This window comes from Schistocerca serialis, chromosome 6 (genome assembly GCF_023864345.2).
Source record: "Schistocerca serialis cubense isolate TAMUIC-IGC-003099 chromosome 6, iqSchSeri2.2, whole genome shotgun sequence".
NCBI classification, from domain to species: Eukaryota; Metazoa; Arthropoda; class Insecta; order Orthoptera; family Acrididae; genus Schistocerca; species Schistocerca serialis.
Genome location: NC_064643.1, coordinates 271,424,316 through 271,451,197, shown reverse-complemented (window position 1 = coordinate 271,451,197; position 26,882 = coordinate 271,424,316). Strand labels below are relative to the sequence as shown.

At 42.8% G+C, this 26,882-nt stretch overlaps 1 protein-coding gene across 2 annotated transcripts in view; it reads left to right on the top strand.

The window, feature by feature from the left end:
* Window positions 1-26,882, top strand: part of LOC126484599 (cytoplasmic tRNA 2-thiolation protein 2-A) — a 103,831-nt gene that overhangs the window by 37,504 nt on the left and 39,445 nt on the right. For both annotated transcript variants that reach the window (XM_050108165.1, XM_050108164.1), the window contains exons 4-7: window positions 783-1,032; window positions 1,157-1,292; window positions 9,279-9,410; window positions 23,413-23,571. In XM_050108165.1, the coding sequence (XP_049964122.1) occupies window positions 783-1,032; window positions 1,157-1,292; window positions 9,279-9,410; window positions 23,413-23,571 (677 nt within the window). The remainder of the gene's footprint in view (window positions 1-782; window positions 1,033-1,156; window positions 1,293-9,278; window positions 9,411-23,412; window positions 23,572-26,882) is intronic.

Sequence of the window (26,882 nt, the reverse complement as noted above, 5' to 3'; positions counted from 1 at the left end):
CTCTCCTTCATAGATCTGCAAAATGAAGAGTGAGCTTGTAAGTCCTCACTCTCTCTACCACCATTACATCACAAAAAGCAACTGTAGGGTGTTTCACAAAGTTATACTGATCTTTCTGCAGTTTGCCATATGAATCATTAGTGACACCGTGCACATACGGTATGTGCCTGGAGGGTGTTGCTTTTCCACAAAGTGCATTAACATTAAATGGAATAGATATATGAGCTGCTAATAATATTAATGCAGAAGCAGATATAGACAGATTCTACTTACATCTCTCTGTACACTGTTCCAAACTTTTAGGAAACTGATTCTTAGACAATGTGTACGGCAGTTGTAGTGTTTTGCTGAGGAAGTTGACTTCCCCCACTGCATGATCAGAACTGAAAAGTGTGACATATTGTGACAGATGGGCATATAACACATCTGTGCAGAGCTACAAGGATTGTTCACTGTGGTTTCAATTTCGTCTATCAGAGGTTGGGAAAAAATAAATAAATAAAATAAAATAAAAAATAGCCCCCCCCCCATATCTGCAGACAGCCACTCCAATTATCACTTGTTTTTAACTCAATATTAATTTAAAGCACACATCACATTTATCTGTTGCAAAAGATAAGCAGGGGAGATTTCAGCATCATAGTGTAAGGAATCCTGCTACATGATGTTATAGTAGATGGATATTCTCTCTGTGTTACTGGAAGAACTACATAGTTTTGGTTTTTAGTATATTAGTGTACAAACAGGAACAATTTTATGATTGTGTTTCAATGTTCATACAGAGGGCTGCATATTAGGTCTGTCACGGGATGAACGAAAAAATATATCTGATGCTATCAACAGAAGTTTGGAAACATATAGGTTACCTACATATATGACTTCTTTGGAAGCATTTTTTAATACTCAAGAACTGAATTGCTGTAAACTTGGCACAGAAATGTCACTTTCTGTTGAGAATGAAGAAAGACTCCATAAGTTGTTCAATCAAGTAAAAAGTTTAACTTCAAAAGAAGAGCTTTTGAAAATTTTAAGGTAATTGTGCAATGCTGTATTAGATGTACCGTATTATATGCTTACACCTTTAAAGTGTTGCAAATATTACGCTATCTTTGTTTGTAATTGATAATTATCATGGGATGTTGATGTTTTATTTCAGATTTAAGATACTCCGTAGAGCAGCAAAGTCTTTGAACTGCTCAAAAATATTCGTTGCAGATACTGCAACAGGGTTAGCCACAACTTTATTGACCAATGTGTCGTTGGGGAGAGGCGTTCATTTACCTCTTGATGTTGTAAGTGCTCAATTCTACTAATTATGGATTTTGAATAATGATAAATGAAATTGCATTCTCTCTCTCTCTCTCTCTCTCTCTCTCTCTCTCTCTCTCTCTCTCTCTCTCTCTGTGGATGTATCTAAGGTTGCACACAAAGAGAAAAGTTAAATGTTTAAGGTCTGGTCTGCCACAACAGAGTTTTTATCTGTCAGAAACTTTCATTATACCTTACCCTCCACTGCAGAGTGAAAATATCATTGTGTGCGTTATTTCATTTGAAAATAATATTTATATTCACAATTATGGTGGTGTCTTTCCTTCAAATTACGCAACAGTCATGCCACTCAGAGAAATAACGTCTGTGTCCTTGTAATCTTCCCCTCCACCTTTTTTTAACTGTATGCTCATATTTTACATGTGTGCAATATTTTGTGTTCTTCCGTAGAATATCATCTGTGTAGCTTGTTACCTATTTTAGTCATTTGTGTTATAATACATGTTGTACCAGCTACGTGAATACCAAAATACACCCATTAAAATCAAATGACTATGCTTAAGCTGATAACTTCAAACATCATGGGATAATGCACTAATGTTTCCTATGTGAAACATACTGGTCAGTAACTGTGAAATTACAGCAGGTTAAGTTGTTCATTGTATAAAAACTTATGGAACAACTTTTACGTATTTTCTGGCTGATCTTGTTGGAATAATATGATTCTCTTTCTCTGTTGCTAGAGTGTCAATCATTTGATTTGTAGTCATCTGCCTTTTTTTATTGCCTGTATGCAATGGGCTCTTGAAGCAGCTACCTGAATGCTCCAAACTTCTCATTACTTCTTTGTTATTTTTTCACTATTCAGCATTTCTCTTCGCAAGGAAAATGGGGCAATGTTTACTGAAGGAGGGTACATGGCCTCTTACCTTCAGCATAAATCCACAGTTTTAATGAAAACACTGCTGCATATTTCTAGAATACTTGCACCAGATCAGCTTCCATGTATCTTACATGGGAAATTCCCCAATGCAGCCCCCTCAGATTTAGTGGTATTAGGGCCCAGTGGATTGCCCGTCAAAAACTGAACACCAATCAGGCATGAAAACAGGGAGAAGATGTACTGAACTGTAAAACAAAAAAATAAAAGCAAAATAGAAACAGTGAATGCTCGAAGAACAAGAAGTGTAATAAATAGCAAACCGAACGAGCAGTGGCATCATGGGTAAGTGGTCATGGTGTTGGACTCCCAAATGGGCAAACCATGTGCAAAACTCCCTCATGCCATGTAACCACATGACACACATTCTATAACCAGTGTATAATATGGCAACTGCCAAGGCTACAGAAAGAGAACAAATATTTCAGTGAGCGAATGGACAGTTCACAATATTGTGGGAAATATATCACACACACAACATTGTGAACTGTCTGTCTGATCATTGAAATGTTTGTTCTCTTTCTGTATGGCAGTTTCACACTGGTTACAGAATATGAGTCACCTGGTGAGAATACGTTACTGTCACAAGAAAATGTTATGAGTAGTGAGAGCAGGCGAGATGCCACATACACATACAGAAATGAAAACAACAAACAAATGTCTGGGAACTATGTTACAACAAAAGAATTCAAGATTCAAGACTTTCAAAGTGGAGCACAACTTCAAAATGTTAAAAACATATGTTTTGACAGAACACACAGAAATTGTTGCCTTTATTTATTGCAGCTTATGTGACAATCTATTATGTTTTCATCATTCACATTCACATTCATACAAACACCTATATCTGGTAAGGTGGCATGTCTCACTTGCTTACCAGTTGTACAAATTAGGTGCATTTATAAGAGATTCCCATCGTATGACACACATACTGTCACTAATTCCATGTATGAAACACCAGACGTGTTTTCTGGTGGAGGATTCATCTGACTTGTTGCCTTGTCATAAAACGGTTGTGGTTCCCATTCAAAAGTTACTTGCTTTCAGCTGCCTGATAGAGTAGTAGAATCATCTGGCATTAAAGGTCCCTACCTTGCATCTTGCTGTTGCAGACAGACATTACACCAAAACACAAATACAAATTTGAAAAAAAAAAAAGAAAAGAAAAGAGAGAGAGAGAGAAAATATCGCCCGAAGGAGGTTTGAACATGGCTCACCTACACAGCAGTCCAACACCATAACCACTTAACCACAATGCCATTTATATTCAAGGCTGCTCTGTTTTGCACTTATTTTCCTTGGACCATTCACTGTTTCTATTTTCCTCTTTTTTTCATAGTCCAGTACACCTTCTTCCTATTTTCATGCCTAATTTATGTTCAGTTTTTGACAGTCTGTCCACTGGGCCCTCTTACCACTAAATCTGAGGGGGATTGCAATTGAGAGTATTCCCTGTTAGTGGTTCTTTTTAATTCTGCTATTCTTTTTGTACACTACTGTGTATTCCTCCTATCTTTGCCTTCTTTGTGGAAGCGTCTTGTAACTTACCTTAGGGAATGATTTTTCCTGGGTTCACATTCGCTATGGATGCTTTTAATTGTGTACCATCAACAACATGTTATTTCCTTACCTCTTCTTCCTCCACTTTCCACGCCATTAACTACCAGTTCCTCAGATAAAACTTACTTATAGAAATGGACAATTTAAAGACATGCTGATGGCACTTGTACTGCTGTGTTGTGTATTTTAGCAAACCTATGTCTGTGCGTTTTGCATGCCTTCTTGATTTTTCTCATTCAGTTCATCACAGTTTCTCCAGATTGCAACTGAATGCCACTAATGTTTATTTGTTTTGCACTTCTTTTAGTATCCTTCATTCTGTTTCCTGTTTTTTTTCACTGCAGCCATAGTCATTACTTGCATCATTATTGCCATTGTCTTATTATTCATCGTATGTTACTTATTTATCCCATTTATGTTTTACACCTTCTGTTTGTCTCATCTACTATTTACATTTTTACCGCACTCTGTTGCTTTCCATATTTACCTGAACTGTATGTCTTCTCCCACCCCCACGCTTTTCTCCCAAAATTCAACTTGCCATTTGTTCTGTCTACCAATTATATTCCTGGTTTTATTTGATATTATAACTGAATAATTTTAGACTTAAATGATGTATTTTGTTTATATCTGATCTGATCTGTTTTCCATGTATCCACCATCCACGGTGTTGTCACCTACTAGATACTTATTATTATTGGGTTTGTATACTACTGCAGCAGTTGCTGGAAGCACATCATGTGTGATTGCCACCTGGAGAATAGATGCTGCTTGTAATAAATGACATAAGTGATGAAGCAAATGCCTGTGCATGACTTGATTAATTAGGTTAAAAATTGCAGTATTGACTGTATTTCAAGTAAAATAATTTATTACATAATTGATTTACATCTCATTCTGTTGTGCAGTCTCTCCTTGAGTCTCAGCTCAGTACAAGCAATAGGACCTTTGCCTTCAAACTTGTCGTCTCTTTTGTCGGTGAGACTAATGTTTCTGACACCTTTTGTAATTTTGTATGAGTCAGCTGATGCTGCTTAGTAGGTTGTATTTATGTGGTATTTATTGAGTTTTATGTCAGTTTTGACACATGTATTCTTTTCTTTCATTTTAAGTCAAGCTTTTCTTTCATGTTATTCCTTATTCTTCCTGGCACTTCCTACACTAAAGCATCAATTTTTTTATTTTTTTTATTTTACTCGAATACAATAATTTTCAACATATTTCTTTTATTTGTGTTCACTTGATCTTGGAACTGACATCTTTTTTAGTTTTGTTTTTTTTTGTCTTTTTTTCCCTAAAACTTTAGACTCGTATTTTGTAAGCTTTTTATCAGAAACAACTATCCCTCTTTCTCTTGATTTTATCAGCTCTATTATATTTTCCTAATTAATGCTGCCAGTTTCAAATAATACATACAGTTGTACTTTTTTAATGCATATTTCTCTTTGTTGTATCGACTATGGTGGGAGTCAGCACTGCACAAACAAGGAAGGAGAGAAATTGCAATGGCCAGTAACAGGAATCCAAAATGATCTGTACATTAAACTTTCAAATGATTACAATACTTTATTTCTAAAAAGAAAATAAATATAACTTAACTTGAACTGCTGCTTGTGCCTCCTACAAGCAATTACTATTACTGCTCGCAGAACCCAAGCTAAGTATTACTTTCTAACACTCATTACTGAGGCTCTCAAAGTGTTCGACTGAACTGGGGCACAACCGGTGATGGGCAGCTGGTTAAGTCAGCATAGACAGAGGGTCCTGAACAATGTCTTCCTCGAGGTGTGGTGCTGCCCACTCTTTCCATTGGCTCACGTGGTAGCACCTTCTTGGTGCCATTTTGCAGTGCTGCACCAGTCCGTGTGCAGTCAATGCCTTAGGACTGCAGGCAGCCCCCCCCCCCCCCCCCCCCCCCCCCCTTGGTGGAGCAATCACAACATTTTTGCAACACTTTAGAAATAAGCTCATGCTATTGTTCATAGTCATATTGCAATAAAATCACACTGTGCTGCACAAAGAGGCTGTGCCGGAAGCAAAATATCAACACATAGGAAAATTCTGAATGTTTTTCACTAAACAAGGCCCAAGCATTATGGATGTAGTGCAACAAAGGTTCAAATCAGGGTCTGCTTCTGTGGCTTGTGCTATTTTCCTATAGCTCAGAGGAGAAATCCATGAAGTTCAGTGTCCTGCACATCGATCTGACAATGAGAGCAGCAGTAGCATCGAATTCAGATCCAGGACCAACAGTAAGGCAAGAAAGGACATCAAGATTTGCATGTTTCGACATGGGCTGGTACGATATTTTCTACTGATACTGTGACAGTAACAAAGCCCAACATTGCAGCATCTGAGCCATGTGTAGCGGAACATGTTAGGATGGATGATACAAATACTGAAGTGGCTTATGGTCCATCATTAGGCAAAACTTCGGACCAAACAGATATGGTGAAACTCTGTCACACCAAAGATAATAACAATTGGCCTGTCCTGTGAACCAAATCAGTGCAAGAGCACACCTTTAATTCCTTACACTATGTGATCAAAAGTATCCGGACACTCCCCTAAACATATGTTTTTCATATTAGGTGCATTGTGCTGCCATCTACTGCCAGGTACTCCATATCAGCGACCTCAGTAGTCATTAGACATCATGGAAGAGCAGAATGGGGTGCTCCGCGGAACTCACGGACTTTGAATGTGGTCAGGTGATTGGCTATCACTTCTGTCATAGTCTGTACATGGGAGTTCCATACTCCTAAAAATCCCTAGGTCCACTGTTTCCGATGTGATAGTGAAGTGGAAACGTTAAGGGACACATACAGCACAAAAGCGTACAGGCCAATCTCATCTGTTGACTGACAGAGACCGCTGACAGTTGAAGAGGGTTGCAATATGTAATAGGCAGACATCTATCCAGACCATCACACAGGAATTCAAGACTGCATCAGGATCCACTGCAAGTACTATGATAGTTAGGCGGGAGGTGAGAAAACTCTGATTTCATGGTTGAGCGTCTGCTTATAAGCCACACATCTCGCCAGTAAATGCCAAACGACTCCTCACTTGGTGCAAGGAGTGTAAACATTGGGCAATTGCACAGTGGGGAAATGTTGTGTGGAGTGACGAATCACAGTACACAGTGTGGCGATCCGATGGCAGGGTGTTGGTATGGCGAATGCCCGGTGAATGCCATCTGCCAATGTGTGAAGTGCCAGCACTAAAATTTGGAGACTGTGGTGTTTTGATGTGGTCTTGTTTTTCATGGAGGGGCTTGCACCCCTTGTTTTGCATGGCACTATCTCAGCAAAGGCCTACATTGACGTTTTAAGCACGTTCTTGCTTCCCACTCTTGAAGAGCAATTCGAGGATGGCGATTGCATCTTTCAACACAATCGAGCACCTATTCATAATGCACGGCCTGTGGTGGAGTGTTTACACACAGTAATGTCCCTGTAATGGATTGGCCTGCACAGAGGCCTAACCTGAATCCTATAGAACACCTTTGGGATGTTTTGGAATGCCGACTTCGTGCCAGGCCTCACTGACCGACATCGATACCTCTCCTCAGTGCAGCACCCTGTGAAGAATGGGGTGCCATTCCCCAAGAAACCTTCCAGCACGTGATTGAACGTTTGCCTGTGGGAGTGGATGCTGTCATCAAGGCTAAGGGAGGTCAACATAATATTAAATTACCCATTACCTGTGGAGGGCGCCGCAAACTTGTAAGTCATTTTCAGCCAGGTGTCCGGATACTTTTGATCACATTGTGTATGAAGAAGCATCCACTGTCAAAGCCACAGGCTTAAGCGGGATCAAAATGAACAAGGCATCTTTCACTCAACAAAGCATTTTTAAGTTTCTGGAAAGCATACTGACAGTCTTTGGTCCAAGCAAAATGCACATTCTTCCAGTGCAAAGTATGTAACGGAGTCACAAACTGACTGCAATTCCATCACATTCTGTGGGGCAGGGAGGTCCTGGATAGCCAGCAGGTGTTTTTTCAAGGGGATGAACACCTTTGATATTAAGAACATGGCCTAAGTTCAGACTGAAAAAAGGCACATTTGTCCAGGCGATACTTCAAACCTGCAACTTGTAGCACTTGAAAAAGCGCACATAGGTTACCGATACATTCCTCCGGTGTATGTCCTGACACCACAACATCGTCCAAGTGGAACCTGTGCAGTAAGCTGTTCTAAGTAGCATTGGATTATGGCAGGTGCGAAAGTGCTGCCAAAGAGTAAGTGCAAAAATTTGAACAAAAGTAAATGTGTGTTGACCACAAACACTTTCTGAGACTCCTCATGTAGCAGAATTTGCAAATATGCATCGCATAAGTCAGTTTTTGAAAAATAGCTGCCTGAACCAAGCCTGTCCCTTAATTCCTCAGGGTGAGGCAATGGATAGTATCAATTATTCTTTGTGGATTCACAGTGGATTTATAGTCAATACAAAGACAAAGCTTTCCAGAAGGCTTTAGTAAGATTACTAAGGGAGAAGCCCATTGACCAGTCTGGATAGGAGCAATAACACCATTGACTTGTCAGTCTTTAAGTTCACTTGCAACTTTATCTCTAAGCGCCCTGAGGGATAGGTTGCGCCATTGTCCTTCATTGTAACATATGGCATAAAATTATTTGTTCTGCCAATTCCTTCAGAATATAAATCAGGAAACTCTTCAGTCAGTCAAGTTACACTGTCTTTTGGGTTGCAAGTAGAAACAGAAAGTACATTGTCCTGAATAAAACGAGAGCAAATGTGGATGGAGTTGGTTTTCTGCTGCAAGCATATAGACTGTACATGACTTGGCTTGGCAAAGCAAGTCACATTCTGCGAAGTATAGTTTTGTCTTTTATGCATGGAATAGCAGCAGGGCATGATTTCACAGCAGATACGTGCATTAACACTTGTTTACTCTCACTGTGGCATTGAGGCCTGCTTGCACGCGGTCACTTTGTATTACACTGCAAATGGGAGCTTCCTCAAAGTTTTCCACGGCACTATCACACGAGTGCTGATGTTCAATAATATGTAATACTTTTTTTCAAAGTAGGTTTAGAATGTTTGAGAATTTGTTTATGAATCCTACTGTCTGGCATATTGTACGTAATTGCATCATGGATCATTGCGTCACTACTGTCTGCATCCTCAGAAGTTGTTATTTTAATGAGCATCCCCACATTTTCTTGAGACAGTTATCTGCACAAGGCAGGCGCGCGCGCACACACACACACACACACACACAAACACACACACACACACACACACACACACACACACACCAGTGCTGTTAGATGTAGCAAATTTTCTGGGTACTTGAACTCTAATGTTTGTGGCCATTAAATCATCTTATCGTCTTTTGAATATGGTTTCTTCTTATACCATTACTCATTTTCGAATAATTAATTTTAATTATATTATTTTAACAAATTTATATCTTAAAACGCTTGTGTAGAAGAAAATTTTTTACATTTCTTTTACAAATTTGTTTTTTTGTACCTAGGGATTTTGCGATGATACTGATAACAATCTGTTAATACTTCGCCCCATGCGTGATTTCATGAAGAAGGAAATTATCTTTTACAATGTTTTCAACAAAGTCAGTGGAGTTCACATACCATCAATTGTTACAAAGGTAAGAACTGAAATTGGGGGGAGGGGGGGGGGGACTGGAGGAACAGTTATGGAATGAAGACAGTGATACACTTTTATTTGTTTTCATTCCTGTTTCAGCTTTAGTTCACATGTCAAATGAATATTGTTTCCAGTAGCTGTTATTGCTGCTCCAAGTGCCATTTGGAATGATTTTTGATTTTTTGTGATCTGTTTGGGTCCCATCTTAATATGAAATTTGATTAACTAACTTGTCTCATGTTAGTATAGACATGTTGTATAATATACAAGCTTCTCTGTGTCGTTGATAATCTTTAATTTTCAGTGCCACGGAAAATATGGAATTTTTAAAATTAAGTAGCATCAGAATGTTTGCTTATCAGAGTTATGCTCTGTTCTAGTGTTCAGAAAGTACAGATCTCACATACATCAGTTCATGAATAATAAATGTCTAAATAAGTACAATATTGGTTTTTTCAATGTTGAATACTTACTATTGGGGCAATACACAGCTCAGCCGTTTGGTGTGCAAATGCAGAATTGTGTATGAAAATGAGCAGTGGTTAATGTGAGTATTTATCTTCAGAGGCAGCACAGAAAGTGAACAGCACAGTACAATTGGTGAAAAATTTTATCCAGAACTCGGACATGTATGTTGGATGTGTATGTATCTTGTATACAGTTCTACTTACTAACAGGGGAAACTCCCCCTTGCACCCCCATCAGATTTAGTGGTAAGAGGGCCCAGTGGACAGCCCTTCAGAAACAGAACACGTCGGGGGGGGGGGGGGGGGGGAGGTAACAATGAAGGGGTCAAGAGAAGAAGTGCAATATAGAGTATTCGCGAAGAGAAATGGAATTGTGGTGTGGTTAAGCGGTTACAGTATTGGACTACCAAGTGGGTGAGCCGTGTTCAAACCCCAAGCTAAACAAAAAAAAAAAAAAAAAAAAAAAAAAGAGGGCAATAAGTCAGTGGAATCTCTTATCGATGTACCTAATTTGTATGACTGGTAAGTGAGTAAGATATGCCTCCTTGTCCGATATAGGTGTTAGTATGAATGTGAATGTGATCACTCCCACGGAAATGATGAAAATGTAATAGTTTGTCATATAAACTGCAACAAATGAAGGTATCAGTTTCAAAATCACACAGTTTCTCTGTGCTCTGTCAAAACATAGGTTTTTAACATTTTTGAAGTTGCGTTCCATTTTAGAAGCCTCGACTCTCAGAGTTTCTTGTTGTAATGTAGTTGACACCCGTTTATTTGTTGTTTTCATTTCTGTCAGACGTCTATGTAGTATCTTGCCTGCTCTCACTATTTGTTGTAACCTGTTGTAACCGCAACCGGAACGGTCGCGGGGTGGCCGAGAAAGCACAGTGGGACCAAACAGAGAGTGTCCCGTGAACAAAAAAATGGAAGGGACGGACAAGAAACAACGACGGACGATATAGAGAGACCTCACGATGACAACACCCAAGATGCAACAGAGTGACAGAGACAACCAAACGAATCCAAGATGTCCACCACTAGTAATAAAAACAAAGAACGGTAAACACGCTGTCCGTTGTCGAGGCGAGATGTCAAGACTCACGCAATGATTAGACTCTCTGGCTGAGCGAGAGGCAGGCACTTAAATACTCTATTGGGGGCGCTGCTATTGGCCGCTGGAACCATGTGTTCCACTGTGGCGCCCTCACATTAAATACGGGCCAAGAGGCGTGAGCCGCCACAGCTTACGGTGTGATGGTGCAGAGACCTCTAGGGGTCTTCGTTGTCCATGACATCTGGCGGGGATTTAAATTCCGCGGTGCATGGTACCAGATCCCTCCCCCATGAGACTTGCGCCTAGGGGCGGAAATGCCCCAGACGATGCCGAGGTGGGCAGCAGTGGGGAGAGGAGCTGGGCTCATCAACCGCAATTGGCGGGGAGGAAGGGACTGCTGATCCAGAGTCCAGGGCGGAGGAGGGAGCCGACGATCCACCCGGGGGCTTGGGGGGGGGGTGGGAGGGCCAGCAGCAGGCCCGCAGGGAGATGGCAACCCGGGGGCAGGGACGGTGACTTGAGGACCACATCCGCACCCGAAGGAGGTAGGGGAAAAGGCGGCGGCCCGAGTCCTGGGGGGCACGCGGGCAGAGCTGATTATGATGGCAGCGCTCCAACCCTTTCAAGGTCTGCACCGATGTCACATGCCACCCATGGGCCGCGGCGACGATGGCGAGTGTCCAACCCGCCTTGCGCCCGTACTCGCGGGCCCACACGGCTGTGCCAGGGGCATACCGCTGTGAGGGCCAGGAGTGGGGGGCGGGAGGGGGATGGTGTCAGCAAATGGAGCAGGGTCCGCGGCTGTCGCCCATGAAAGAGCTCTGCCGCGGGACTGCGTTCGTCAATTGGCATAGTGTGATAGGTGTTCAAAAACAGGGTGAGGGCTGATGTGGTTGGAGATGTGTCGACTGCCTTTGTCAACTGGTGTTTAAAAGTGTGGACAAGCCCTTCCGCCGTGCCATTGGACAAAGGGGGGCTACGGATATGTTCGATACCGTTGTCCTGACAGATGTCGTGGAAGGAGGACGCCATGAATTGGGGACCATTATCGGAGACCAACATGTGTGTCAGGCCCTCAATGGCGAGAACCTGAGCCAGGACCGTGAGTGTAGCCTCCCTGGTGGTGGATGCTAAGCGGACAACATATGGGTATTTGGAGTAGGCATCAATGATGAGTAACCACATGGACCCCAAAAAAGGGCCTGCAAAATCGATATGGATGCGATCCCAGGGCCGGCGAGGCACAGGCCAGGGTGCAAACGACTGAGGGGGGGGGGGGGGGGGGGCTTGCTTGGTGACGCGCACAGACATTGCACCCACGGACCAGATGCTCAATATCGCTGTCGATGCTGGGCCAATACTCGCACCAGTGAGCCGAAACTTTCATACGGGACATAACCCAGTGCCCGCAGTGCAACAAACTGAGTATCTGAAGCTGCAATGCCGGGGTGATGACCACCCGATGGGCATCCGACTCCGTGGCCAACAGAATGACATCATCGACCATGGGGAGCCTGTGGGACAGGTGGTGCCAGGGGCTGAAATCGGACTGCATCTGACGAACTGATGAATAACATAGGAGGGCCATCCATGGACTACATAGTGGAGAACCTGCTGCAAGACAGGGTCACGGGGAGTGGTCTCAGCAATGTGAGCAGCCATAAGAGGCAGACCATCCAGCACATCCCGGCGGGCGGAATCAATGTGAAAGCAGAGGACCTCCTGTTGGTCAAAGGCAGGATCAGGGCCTGCTGGGAGACGTGACAAAGCGTCTGCGTTATCATGGTGGGCAGTGGGCTTGTAGCGGATAGTGTAAGCGTAATTATGTGAAAACAATGCCCAGCTTTGGAGACGATGAGCCGTCCGCTCCCGAAGGTGAGAGTGGGGTCCAAAAAGTGTAATTAAGGGTTTATGGTTGATCAGGAGGGTGAACATTGCCCCGTAGAGATAGGTGTGAAATTTTTTGACGGCGAACATGATAGCCAGGACCTCCTTTTCAATCTGGGAGTAGTTCCATTGTGTTGGGGTCAATGTCTTAGAGGCATAAGCGATCGGCTGTTCGGATCCATCGGCGTCCTGGTGTGCGAGGACGGCCCCAATGCCATATGCCTACACATCAGCCGCCACAACCCTAGAGTGGTCTGGAGAGAAGGGAGTAAGGCAAGGGGGCGGACTTCAGCATCGCCTTTAAATGGAGAAAAGCCTGGTTACAGGCAGGAGTCCAATCAATAGGTACCCCTTTGCGGCGCAAATGATTGAGGGGTTTAGCAACAGAGGCAGCCTGGGGCAAGAACTTTAAGTAATAAGTAACCTTGCCCAAAAACACCTGGAGCTCAGGTAAGTCCTTGGGACGAGGAAGAGCCTCAATGGCCGCGACATTATGACCCGAAGGGTGAATGCCGTCTTTGCTAAGCCAGTGGTGTAAGTATTCCACTCCGGTTGAAAAAAAAAACAACACTTGTCCAGCCAACAATGTAAACCAGCAGATAGCAGAGCGTGAAATAAGGCGCTGAGGTTTTGCAAATGTTCCTGGAGGGAACACCCGGTGACCAAGATGTCATCCAGATAATTCACACAGGCGGGGATAGGCTGTGTAAGCTGCTCCAGGAATCGCTGGAAAATGGCCGGTGCTGAAGAGACACCAAAGGGAAGGCACTTGTTCTTATACAATCCGAAAGGCATGTTGATTACCATGATGTTCTGAGATTCGGCATCCAAGGGCAACTGGTGGTATGCCTCAGCCAGGTCGTTCTTTGAAAAATACTCTCCGCCAGCAAGCTTGGTGAGAAGGTCATCCTGTCGGGGGATGGGGTAAGTGTCAACAAGAGACTGAGCATTGACTGTAGCGCCAAAGTCCCCACACAGCTGAAGGGACCCATTGGGTTTCCATATGACCATCAATGGCGTTGCCCAGGCACTGTAAGTTACAGGCTCCAGAACGCCAGCAGCCTGGAGCCGATCAAGTTCCTACTTGACTGCCAGCTATAAGGCCATCGAAAGAGGCCGGGCCCGAAAAAAGCGAGGCTCTGCATCCGGCCGGAGGGTGATGTGCGCCTGCAAACCTGAAGCACATCCGAGATCCATTGCAAATGACGCAAAAGCGGAACATAGATCGTCCAAGTCCTGAAAAGGAACAGCCGCAGAAACGACCTTAACTTCGTCGGAAATTGAAAAGCCAAACAGTTGAAACGCATCCAGGCCAAAAATATTTGAAGCTGACAGATGGTCGACAACAAAGAGGGTAAGGAACCAGGGAACACGCTTGTACGTCACCTGGATGATGAACTGCCCACAAAGGGGAATGGTACTGTCTCCGTAGGCGCCCAAAAGCGAGAGGGAGGTGACAGCTCAGGAGAGCCCAGCCGGGTATATGTCGCCATATTAATCCGGGAGACGGTGACCCCAGTGTCTACCTGAAAACTGACATCATCAGTGAAAAGGCAGAGTGTGAGGAAAATCTTCCACACTGACGGGTCATCCTGTGGGACAACCGATTGCAGAGCATGGACTGTATCTTGAGGCCCAGGAGGGGCTGGACTGGAGCAAGTCAAGTGACTACGACAAACTGATCGGATGTGGCACTCCTTGTTACACAGCATGCACGTTTTCCAGCAGTGGGGACAATCAGCCCGTGAATGCGCAGTAAAGCACTGGGCAAGATGGAAGTGGGCAAAGCGACTGCCGGCAAGGGGTGACCGGAGGCGCTGATGCCGTAGAGACATCAGACAACGAGGACTCCCGACGGCGCTTGCCTCTGTCGGCCGGGCCACATCGACATCGCGAGGGCGGAGTCCCCATGTCACTGCAATCGCCGCCACCTGCGGTCGCGCCATAAGACGCTCGTTAGCCGCTTGAGCAATTTCAAAGGAGCGCACAATGCGGAGAATCTCTTCCAAGGAGGGGTTGTCGAGTTTTAATGCCGCAGTCCGGACCTCAGGATCAGGAGACAGCTGAACCACCACATCCCAGATCAGGGAGTCCACATACGAAGCCTTGCACTGCTGATTCGTGCACATAAAATCGCTTCGACGGCTGAGACCCTGCAAGTCCGTGACCCAGGAATGATACGACTGATCAGGCTGTTTATGGTACTGGTGGAACTCCAGCCGAGAGGCGACCACATGATAGCGTTGGGGATAATAGTTTGTCAGCAAAAGGCATATCTCCTGGAAAGAGAGAGCCACAGGATCGGACAGTGGTGCCAACTTGCGGAGAAGAAAGAACATGTCTGGGGAGGCCCAAGACAAAAACAAGGACTGCTGTAAGGAGTTGTCCGTGACTTGAAACGCCGTGAAATGTTGTTTCAGCTGATGTAAATAGGTTTTCCAGTCCTCTTTAGCCTCATTAAAGGGTGGAAACGACGGTGGACGTGGGAAAGCACCGGATACACGAGGACTCGGAAGCTGTTGTGGTAATGCGTCCCGACCATCGACATTGTCCGTTAGCGACTGTTGTAAGATGACTGTTGTAAGATGTCTAACTGGAGCTGCTGCTGCTGTTGCTCCACAAGACAGACCAACTTTGCCTCCATGTAAGCAACTACTGCCGTTTACCTCGTTGCCAAAGGTGTTGTAACCTGTTGTAACCACGACCGGAACAGTCACAGGGTGGCGGAGAAAACATGGCGGGACCAAACGGAGAGTGGCCCGTGAACAAACAAACAAACAAACAAATGGAAAGGACAGACACAAAACGACGACGGACGATGGAGAGAGACAGTACAACGACAACACACAAGAAGCAACGGAGTGACAGAGACAACCAAACGAATCCAAGATGTCCACTAGTAATAAAAACAAATAACGGTAAACACGCTGTCTGTTGTCGAGGCGAGATGTCAAGACTCACGCAACAATTAGACTCGCTGGCTGAGCGAGAAGCAGGTGCTTAAATACTCTATCGGGGGTGCCACTATTGGCTGCTGGAACCACGTGTTCCACTGTGGCGCTCTCACACTAAATGCGGGCCAGAAGGTGCGCGCCGTCACATGGTGCAGAGACCTCTAGGGGTCTTTGACATCCGTGATGTCTGGCGGGGATTCAAATGCCACGGCATGCAGTACCAGACTATTCATCACATTCACTTGTGATGGTAATGTATTCTTACCATGTGACTCATATTCTATAACCAGTGTATAGAATGACAACTGCTAAGGCTACAGAAAGAGCACAAACCTTTCAATGACCAGATGGACAGTTCATAATGCTGTGAAAAAAAAGAAGGAAGAAATGGCATTAGGGAGTTTTGAACACAGTTCACCTGCTTGGCAGTCCAACACCATGATCACTAACTCACGACACTGTTGTTGTTGCAGGCTGGTCTTTATTGCACTTTGTGTGATTGGACCATTCACCGTTTCTACTTCGCTTTTTTATTATTTATTTATTTATTTTCTTTCTTTCTGGTTCATGGTGTGGGTTCCTGTAGCCATGTCCTAGTTCATGAACTACGGGCAAAGTATGAGTGGCCGAATAAGTGGTCCCGACAGTTGGGATACCAGTCACTTTGGAATAAGGCTGGTCATCTCGGACATATTCTGAGTCGTGGTCACCTTTGTGCTCATACGGCAAAGACTACCAACTCCACTGGTTAGTCCCTCAACCGTTAGGGGTAAAACCCAATGGGACTCGGGGCAAGTAAGGCTAGCAACCTGCTTCCCTGGTACTTTAAATATGATGCTGGCAACAATCAGAGCAAAATGCCTCTGACCTTTGGAGGTGATGGAGTCCCACCTCTAACTGACAAACCAGGGACTCCTAAGATACGACTTGGCAAACAAATGGTAATGAGATGGGGAGCTATTAATATCAATGGAGGCTACTCTGGGAAGAAGGTAGAGGTGGCAGAGGCTGCAAGTAAGATGGGGCTGGATGTCTTAGCTGTTAGTGACATCCGGGTAAGGGGTGAGAAAGAAGAGGAAGTGGGAGAATACAGGGTCTACCTGTCAGGAGTCAAAGCAGGAATAGCACAATGGGGTGTAGGGCTTTACATCAGGAAAGAAATGGAACCCAGTGTAGTTGCAATAAGGTATGTAAATGAACGACTGATGTGGATAGATTTGACAGTGTCTAGCAAGAAAATTAGGATTGTGTCAGTATATTCGCATTGTGAAGGGACAGATCAAGATAAGATGGATAGTTTTTATGAGGCACTCAGTGATGTAGTTGTTAGAGTAAAGGACAAGGACAGTGTTCTGCTCATGGGTGATTTTAACGCCAGGATTGGAAATCGAACAGAAGGGTATGAAAAGATTATGGGTAAATTTGGAGAGGATATGGAGGCCAACAGGAATGGGAAACAACTCTTGGATTTCTGTGCCAGTATGGGCTTAGTAATCACAAACTCCTTTTTTAAACATAAGAACATTCACCGGTATACTTGGGAAGGCGTCCTCTTGGGTAAAATATTCCGGAGGTAAAATAGTCCCCCATTCGGATCTCCGGGCGGGGACTACTCAAGAGGATGTCGTTATCAGGAGAAAGAAAACTGGCGTTCTACGGATCGGAGCGTGGAATGTCAGATCCCTTAATCGGGCAGGTAGGTTAGAAAATTTAAAAAGGGAAATGGATAGGTTGAAGTTAGATATAGTGGCAATTAGTGAAGTTCGGTGGCAGGAGGAACAAGACTTCTGGTCAGGTGACTACAGGGTTATAAACACAAAATCAAATAGGGGTAATGCAGGAGTAGGTTTAATAATGAATAGGAAAATAGGAATGCGGGTAAGCTACTACAAACAGCATAGTGAACGCATTATTGTGGCCAAGATAGATACGAAGCCCACACCTACTACAGTAGTACAAGTTTATATGCCAACTAGCTCTGCAGATGACGAAGAAATTGAAGAAATGTATGATGAAATAAAAGAAATTATTCAGATTGTGAAGGGAGACGAAAATTTAATAGTCATGGGTGACTGGAATTCGAGTGTAGGAAAAGGGAGAGAAGGAAACATAGTAGGTGAATATGGATTGGGGGACAGAAATGAAAGAGGAAGCCGCCTGGTAGAATTTTGCACAGAGCACAACATAATCATAACTAACACTTGGTTTAAGAATCATGAAAGAAGGTTGTATACATGGAAGAACCCTGGAGATACTAAAAGGTATCAGATAGATTATATAATGGTAAGACAGAGATTTAGGAACCAGGTTTTAAATTGTAAGACATTTCCAGGGGCAGATGTGGACTCTGACCACAATCTATTGGTTATGACCTGTAGATTAAAACTGAAGAAACTGCAAAAAGGTGGGAATTTAAGGAGATGGGACCTGGATAAACTAAAAGAACCAGAGATTGTACAGAGATTCAGGGAGAGCATAAGGGAGCAATTGACAGGAATGGGGGAAATAAATACAGTAGAAGAAGAATGGGTAGCTTTGAGGGATGAAGTAGTGAAGGCAGCAGAGGATCAAGTAGGTAAAAAGACGAGGGCTAGTAGAAATCCTTGGGTAACAGAAGAAATATTAAATTTAATTGATGAAAGGAGAAAATATAAAAATGCAGTAAGTGAAACAGGCAAAAAGGAATACAAACGTCTCAAAAATGAGATCGACAGGAAGTGCAAAATGGCTAAGCAGGGATGGCTAGAGGACAAATGTAAGGATGTAGAGGCCTATCTCACCAGGGGTAAGATAGATACCGCCTACAGGAAAATTAAAGAGACCTTTGGAGATAAGAGAACGACTTGTATGAATATCAAGAGCTCAGATGGAAACCCAGTTCTAAGCAAAGAAGGGAAAGCAGAAAGGTGGAAGGAGTATATAGAGGGTCTATACAAGGGCGATGTACTTGAGGACAATATTATGGAAATGGAAGAGGATGTAGATGAAGATGAAATGGGAGATACGATACTGCGTGAAGAGTTTGACAGAGCACTGAAAGACCTGAGTCGAAACAAGGCCCCCGGAGTAGACAATATTCCATTGGAACTACTGACGGCTGTGGGAGAGCCAGTCCTGACAAAACTCTACCATCTGGTGAGCAAGATGTATGAAACAGGTGAAATACCCTCAGACTTCAAGAAGAATATAATAATTCCAATCCCAAAGAAAGCAGGTGTTGACAGATGTGAAAATTACCGAACTATCAGCTTAATAAGTCACAGCTGCAAAATACTGACACGAATTCTTTACAGACGAATGGAAAAACTAGTAGAAGCCAACCTCGGGGAAGATCAGTTTGGATTCCGTAGAAACACTGGAACACGTGAGGCAATACTGACCTTACGACTTATCTTAGAAGAAAGATTAAGGAAAGGCAAACCTACGTTTCTAGCATTTGTAGACTTAGAGAAAGCTTTTGACAATGTTGACTGGAATACTCTCTTTCAAATTCTAAAGGTGGCAGGGGTAAAATACAGGGAGCGAAAGGCTATTTACAATTTGTACAGAAACCAGATGGCAGTTATAAGAGTCGAGGGACATGAAAGGGAAGCAGTGGTTGGGAAGGGAGTAAGACAGGGTTGTAGCCTCTCCCTGATGTTGTTCAATCTGTATATTGAGCAAGCAGTAAAGGAAACAAAAGAAAAATTCGGAGTAGGTATTAAAATTCATGGAGAAGAAATAAAAACTTTGAGGTTCGCCGATGACATTGTAATTCTGTCAGAGACAGCAAAGGACTTGGAAGAGCAGTTGAATGGAATGGACAGTGTCTTGAAAGGAGGATATAAGATGAACATCAACAAAAGCAAAACAAGGATAATGGAATGTAGTCTAATTAAGTTGGGTGATGCTGAGGGAATTAGATTAGGAAATGAGGCACTTAAAGTAGTAAAGGAGTTTTGCTATTTGGGGAGCAAAATAACTGATGATGGTCGAAGCAGAGAGAGGATATAAAATGTGGGCTGGCAATGGCAAGGAAAGTGTTTCTGAAGAAGAGAAATTTGTTAACATCCAGTATTGATTTAAGTGTCAGGAAGTCATTTCTGAAAGTATTTGTATGGAGTGTAGCCATGTATGGAAGTGAAACATGGACGATAAATAGTTTGGACAAGAAGAGAATAGAAGCTTTCGAAATGTGGTGCTACAGAAGAATGCTGAAGATTAGATGGGTAGATCACATAACTAATGAGGAAGTATTGAATAGGATTGGGGAGAAGAGAAGTTTGTGGCACAACTTGATCAGAAGAAGGGATCTGTTGGTAGGACATGTTCTGAGGCATCAAGGGATCACCAATTTAGTATTGGAGGGCAGCGTGGAGGGTAAAAATCGTAGAGGGAGACCAAGAGATGAATACACTAAGCAGATTCAGAAGGATGTAGGTTGCAGTAGGTACTGGGAGATGAAAAAGCTTGCACAGGATAGAGTAGCATGGAGAGCTGCATCAAACCAGTCTCAGGACTGAAGACCACAACAACAACAACAACTTGGGAAGGCAGGGGAACCAGATCTGTCATCGATTATATAATAATAGATCAGGAATTCAGGAAGGCTGTGAGGGACACACGTGTATTCAGGGGATTCTTTGATGACACTGATCATTATTTAATCTGCAGTGAAACTGGGATTGTGAGGCCGAAAGGGCAGGAGGTCAGGTCCATATGTAGGAGGATAAGAGTGGAGAAACTTCAGGATAAGGAAATCAGGCACAAGTACATAACAGTGATCTCAGAAAGGTACCAGTTAGTTGAGTGTAGTCAATTACAGTCATTGGAAAAGGAATGGACAAGGTACAGGGACACCAGTACTAGAAGTGGCTAAAGAATGTCTGCGAACAGTAGTGTGTAAAAGTAGGATGAAGCAAACAGCTTGGTGGAATGACACAGTCAAGGCAGCCTGTAAAAGGAAAAAGAAGGCGTATCAAAAATGGCTACATACTAGAACTCAGGTAGACAGAGAAAGTTATGTTGAAGAAAGAAACAAAGCCAAACAGATAATTGCAGCATCCAAGAAGAAATCTTGGGAAGACTTTGGAAACAGGTTGGAGACTATGGGTCAAGCTGCTGGAAAACCATTCTGGAGTGTAATTAGCAGTCTTCGAAAGGGAGGTAAGAAGGAAATGACAAGTATTTTGGACAGGTCAGGAAAACTGCTGGTGAATCCTGTGGATGCCTTGGGCAGGTGGAGGGAATATTTTGAAGAGTTGCTCAATGTAGGTGAAAATACGATCAGTAATGTTTCAGATTTCGAGGTAGAATGGGATAGGAATGATGATGGGAGTAGGATCACATTTGAGGAAGTGGAGTAAATGGTCAATAGATTGCAGTGCAATAAAGCAGCTGGGGTGGATGAAATTAAGTCGGAACTCATCAAATACAGTGGAATGTCAGGTCTTAAATGGCTGCACAGGATAATTGAAATGGCCTGGGGGTTGGGACAGGTTCCATCAGACTGGACAAAAGCAGTAATCTCACCAATCTTTAAACATGGAAACAGAAAAGATTGTAACAACTACAGAGGTATCTCTTTAATCAGCATTGTGGGTAAAATCTTCTCAGGTATTGTTGAAAGGAAAGTGCGAGTATTAGTTGAGGACCAATTGGATGCAAATCAGTGTGGGTTTAGGCCTCTTAGAGGTTGTCAGGACCAGATCTTTAGCTTATGGCAAATAATTGAGAAATGTTATGAGTGGAACAGGGAATTGTATCTATGCTTTATAGATCTAGAAAAGGCATATGACCGGGTTCCTAGGAGAAAATTATTGTCTGTTCTACGAAATTATGGAATAGGAGGCAAACTTTTGCAAGCAATTAAAGGTCTTTACATGGATAGTCAGGCAGCAGTTAGAGTTGACGGTAAATTGAGTTCATGGTTCAGAGTAGTTTCAGGGGTAAGACAAGGCTGCAACCTGTCTCCACTGTTGTTCATATTATTTATGGATCATATGTTGAAAACAATAGACTGGCTGGGTGAGATTAAGATATGTGAACACAAAATAAGCAGTCTTGCATATGCGGACGACTTAGTTGTGATGGCAGATTCGATTGAAAGTTTGCAAAGTAATATTTCAGAGCTAGATCAGAAATGTAAGGACTATGGTATGAAGATTAGCATCTCCAAAACGAAAGTAATGTGAGTGGGAAAGAAATATAAACGGATTGAGTGCCAAATAGGAGGAACAAAGTTAGAACAGGTGGACGGTTTCAAGTACTTAGGATGCATATTCTCACAGGATGGCAACATAGTGAAAGAACTGGAAGCGAGGTGTAGCAAAGCTAATGCAGTGAGTGCTCAGCTACGATCTACTCTCTTCTGCAAGAAGGAAGTCAGTACCAAGACTAAGTTATCTGTGCACCGTTCAATCTTTCGACCAACTTTGTTGTATGGGAGCGAAAGCTGGGTGGATTCAGGTTACCTTATCTACAAGGTTGAGGTTACGGATATGAAAGTTGCTAGGATGATTGCAGGTACTAGTAGATGGGAACTATGGCAGAAGGGTGTCCACAATGAGGAAATCAAAGAAAAACTGGGAATGAACTCTATAGATGTAGCAGTCAGGGGGAACATGCTTAGATGGTGGGGTCATGTTACACACATGGGAGAAGCAAGGTTACACAAGAGACTCATGGGTTCAGCAGTAGAGGGTAGGAGGAGTCGGGGCAGACCAAGGAGAAGGTACCTGGATTTGGTTAAGAATGATTTTGAAGTAATAGGTTTAACATCAGAGGAGGCACCAATGTTAGCACTGAATAGGGGATCGTGGAGGAATTTTATAAGGGGGCTATGCTCCAGACTGAACACTGAAAGGCATAATCAGTCTTAAATGATGATGATGATGATGATGATGATGATGACTTTCTTCGCAGTTCAGTCCACCTTCTTCCTGTTTTTATGCTTGATCTGTGTTCAGTTTTTTCAGGCTATCCACTGAGCCATCTTAGCACTAAATCTGAGTGAGGTGCAATGGGGGGACTTTCCCAAGTGAGGAAAACTGTGAGTAGAGAAAACTTTGTTGAGAACTTATTGGCAAAATATCTCTCGGTGAATTATCTGGTATGTGAAGCTGCCTTGTTGTGTGTATCAGAGTAGAATAAATTGCTTTTTTTAGACTGGCCAGCTTACATCAACTGAAATTGGGAAGAAAATGGTCCTTACTCAGCTTCCCATGTTTTTCGAAATTCAGTCACATTTTGTTGTTCAGACAGTATTTGTTGTCAGCAAGATCAGCAGTATTTGATTGTAGCTACCAAGCATTTGTGCTACATTTGAAAGCTGCTAAGCTTTCAGTATTCTATTTACTTGGTATTCACATATTTTACAGGACTATCATAAAATAAAGAACTGTAATCAGTATGGTATTTCACACTGTTTATTTTTCACGATCTTCCCATTGTTTCAATTATTACTCTGTCACCCTGAAAGCTATCCAAATTTAACTTTGTGCTGGGGTTGCAGTTTTTTCAAAATCATACTTTTCTGGTGTATGTAGTGTTATTTCACTATATATTGTTTATTTTAAGACAGCAGAAATATGTGTTTGCATTTGTTCCACTTGGGTTTCTCAGTTGTCTTACAGGTGATTTTTATATATACTGTTTTAGGTTAGCTCCAAGCAGAGCATTCAGAAGCTAACTGAAAAATTTGTAATGGAGCTTCAGCAGGACTATCCATCTACTGCATCTGTAGTGTTCCGTACTGGAGAAAAGCTTAGTATGCCAAGGGACATCAAGCTTTCAAATGAGACTTGTTCCCTCTGTGAGGTATAGAAATTATATTTTCTTAGAGTTTGAATTTACTGTAAGTGTGTTGTTATTAGGCACTGAAACACTGATTGTGCGTCTTTACAAGAGGAGGAATTATTCAAAGTATGTGTTTACTATGGATGAATGAGAAGAAATAAATTCACACAATGCTAGAACATACTGGTAAAACAATTGGAGGATGAGAGAGCCTTCACATTGTGCACATAGGAAGGTGTACTTTCAGCTATAGTGTCATTTACAGGAGCAGTAGTTTGCGACTCAAGTAATTAGAGGACAATTACAGCACAATTGACAAAGCTCCTAAAAACATCAGACAGCTGTATGGTGGGAAGTAACTCCAAGGTGCAAAGAGTCCATTGTACCTGTGTAGCACAGATTTAATGAGATTATCAGTGAGTTTCTGAGTGACAAATTCTCCATCCTCAAAAGGTTCAATTTGCTGCACAGTAACAGTCATGGCAGATGCTGGCCATTTGTAATATGGGTTTCAAGTAAATTCTGTTGATTTTCAGTAGGATTCAGCTATGGGAAATTCATTGGCCATGATGTTATACTAATGATATGACTCAGTGGACCTTGGTTAGATGCTTCCAGAGCAATTCCTAAAGCTCTTATAGTAGTTTTTTTTCTATTGTCAGCAAACACTGAACACAGTGCTAAACTTTTCAGTTTTGCAAATTACCTGTGATAAATGCGCAGTGAGTCATGAATCATCCCCCTCTGAAAAAATACACTGCCAGACAAAAAAGTAAAGAACGTAGAAGGGGAGGAGGAAATGAAATGGAACTTCATCGCTCGGAAGGGTATGGGCTGTTACTTTAGTGATTACAAATTCAAATCAAATTTACAAAGAACTTGGCAGTATGAGCCCACTTATCAGTATGACATTGCATCCCCTCTGGCCTCGCATGCACTGGGATGTCATAAAGCCACCTCCTGAGGCAATCTGGCTTCACAACTGTTGTAACTGGTCCTTGATACACTGGCACTGAGGTGGAGTTAACCGAGCTGGTCTACATGTGTTCTAATGGGAACAAATCTGGGCATCATACTGTGCATGAGAGTACCTCAGCATCATGCAGTCAGTTCATAGAGATATGTACTGTGCATGGATGAGCCTTGTCCTGTTGAGAACTGGTACCAAGATACTGTCATGTGAGAGGTAACACGTGAGGACACAGAAAGTACATTGCATGCCATTTTGCTATCGGAGTTCCATCAATTACTACAAGCTATGACCTGAAGTACGAGGGTGGTTTGAAAAGTTCTCGGACCGGAATAGAAAAAAAGTACTTATATCACTGAAACTTTTTTTTATTCTTCAATGTAGTCTCCTTGTAGATTAATGCACTTGGTCCAACAATGTACCAGTGCCTTGATCCCATCTCAAAAATGAGTTTCCTCTAGGTCTGCAAAATAGTTGTCAACTCCAGCTATCAATTCTTTGTTTGAAATGACTCTTCGTCCACCAACTAAAATTTTCAGTTTTGGGAAGAGATGGAAGTCTGACAGAGTCGTATCAGGTGGATAAGGTGGGTGTGGCAACAATTCATACCTTAGTTTGTGTAATTTTGCCGTGGTGATGGCAAGTTTTCGATCTAGCGTCAAGAGTCGCGGCACCCATCTTGCAGATAATTTTTTCATTTCTAATTCTTCAGTTAAAATATGATATACTCTTTCTGATGACATCTGGCAAGCATGCACTATCAATCGGCAATCCTCCATGACCATTTTGTGCACTTTTGAAATGATTTCTGGAGTAGTGACATCTTGGCCGACCACTGTGCAGATCATCATCTAAGCTCTCCCATCCAAATTTAAATTCATTTGTCCGCTTTGCATCAGTTGAATATGAAGGAGCAGAGTCCCCCTGTGTATTCTGGAAATCAACATGAATGTCCTTTTTCTTTCATACCTTTCTTTACGAAGTATTTAATCACTTCTTGAATCTCGATTTCTCTCTCTCTCTCTCTCTCTCTCTCTCTCTCTCTCTCTCTCTCTCTCTCTCTCTCTCTCTCTCTCTCTCCATCTTCGTAAATCACTATGCGGAACAACAGCAGAGCCACATCACCGCCACACCTCACTTCCAAGAGTACTGATGTGGCTCGTGTTTATAGGCAACAGTCCCATGAATATCATGTGAACAACTCATTGCACTAGTGCTGACCTCTCATGGTGATTCCAAGAACTTTTCAAACCACCCTCGCAATACCCAATGGCTCCCCACTCCATGGCACCAGCAGTGACACTAATGTGCATCTCAAAAACATTGGAAGAATGGAATCCCTATCCACATTGCTGCCGTCCTTGCTGATGATGATTATCTGGGGTAATGGAGAACTGTGATTAACACTGAACACATTGTGATGCCATTCATCAGCAGTCTGTGCTTCCCAGCCATGGCACCAATCTAAACATATACTTTTATCTTGTGTTGCTAACAGCGGCCTAAGCAGGGGACAGTAATTCCCTAGTCTGGCTGCTGCAAATCTCCGACCAACGCTGCGGGATGGCACGTAATGTTGCAGCGAGTCCACTACTTGTCCCTGGATGTCAGGCACAAATGTGAAAGGATTATAATGTGCTGGGTGCACAATATGATGATGCTCTCTTGTGTTGGCAGACTTGACCGACTAGAACCTTGACGACAAGCATACATGCTGTCACATTTCCATGTAAAACATTGGGCTGCTGTCACATCCAAATGTCTCACAAATTTGGATATTGTTTGATTCAACCAACTGGCCAAATGGTTCCTTTGAAAAGGAGTAGCTGATTTCCTTCCCCATCCTTGACAAAGTCACATGCAGCCAGGCACAGTACACATGGCACTGCAATCACTTACAAAACAGGCTACACAGCTAGCACGTGTTGCTCAAGAAAGAACTACAATTGGATAGCAGCTGGCCTCTTCCAGTAGACTCACTGAAACATCAGTCACAAAGTAATTTTAATTAGAATATAATTTACTAATTAAAGAACTTCGAATATGTAAATAGAAACTTGTAGGGCTAATAACTAATCTAAACTAAGTTAAGAAAAACAAAAAGTGACACAAATCTCTACATACTGCGCTACACTGGTAAACAGAGTAAAAACTAAGTTTGTGCATGGCAGCTATAGCATTTTCTTGCAGAAACCAGCTTCCTTTAATATTGCACAATGCAGATACGTCCTTGCTCAGTAAATTACACTTGCACCAGGACAAGTCATCACATGACGGCTCCAAGTAATGCCATTAAGTACATGAGCACAGCAGCCTGACGGTCACTGTATAGTATGAAACTATACATCACACGCCATTCAGT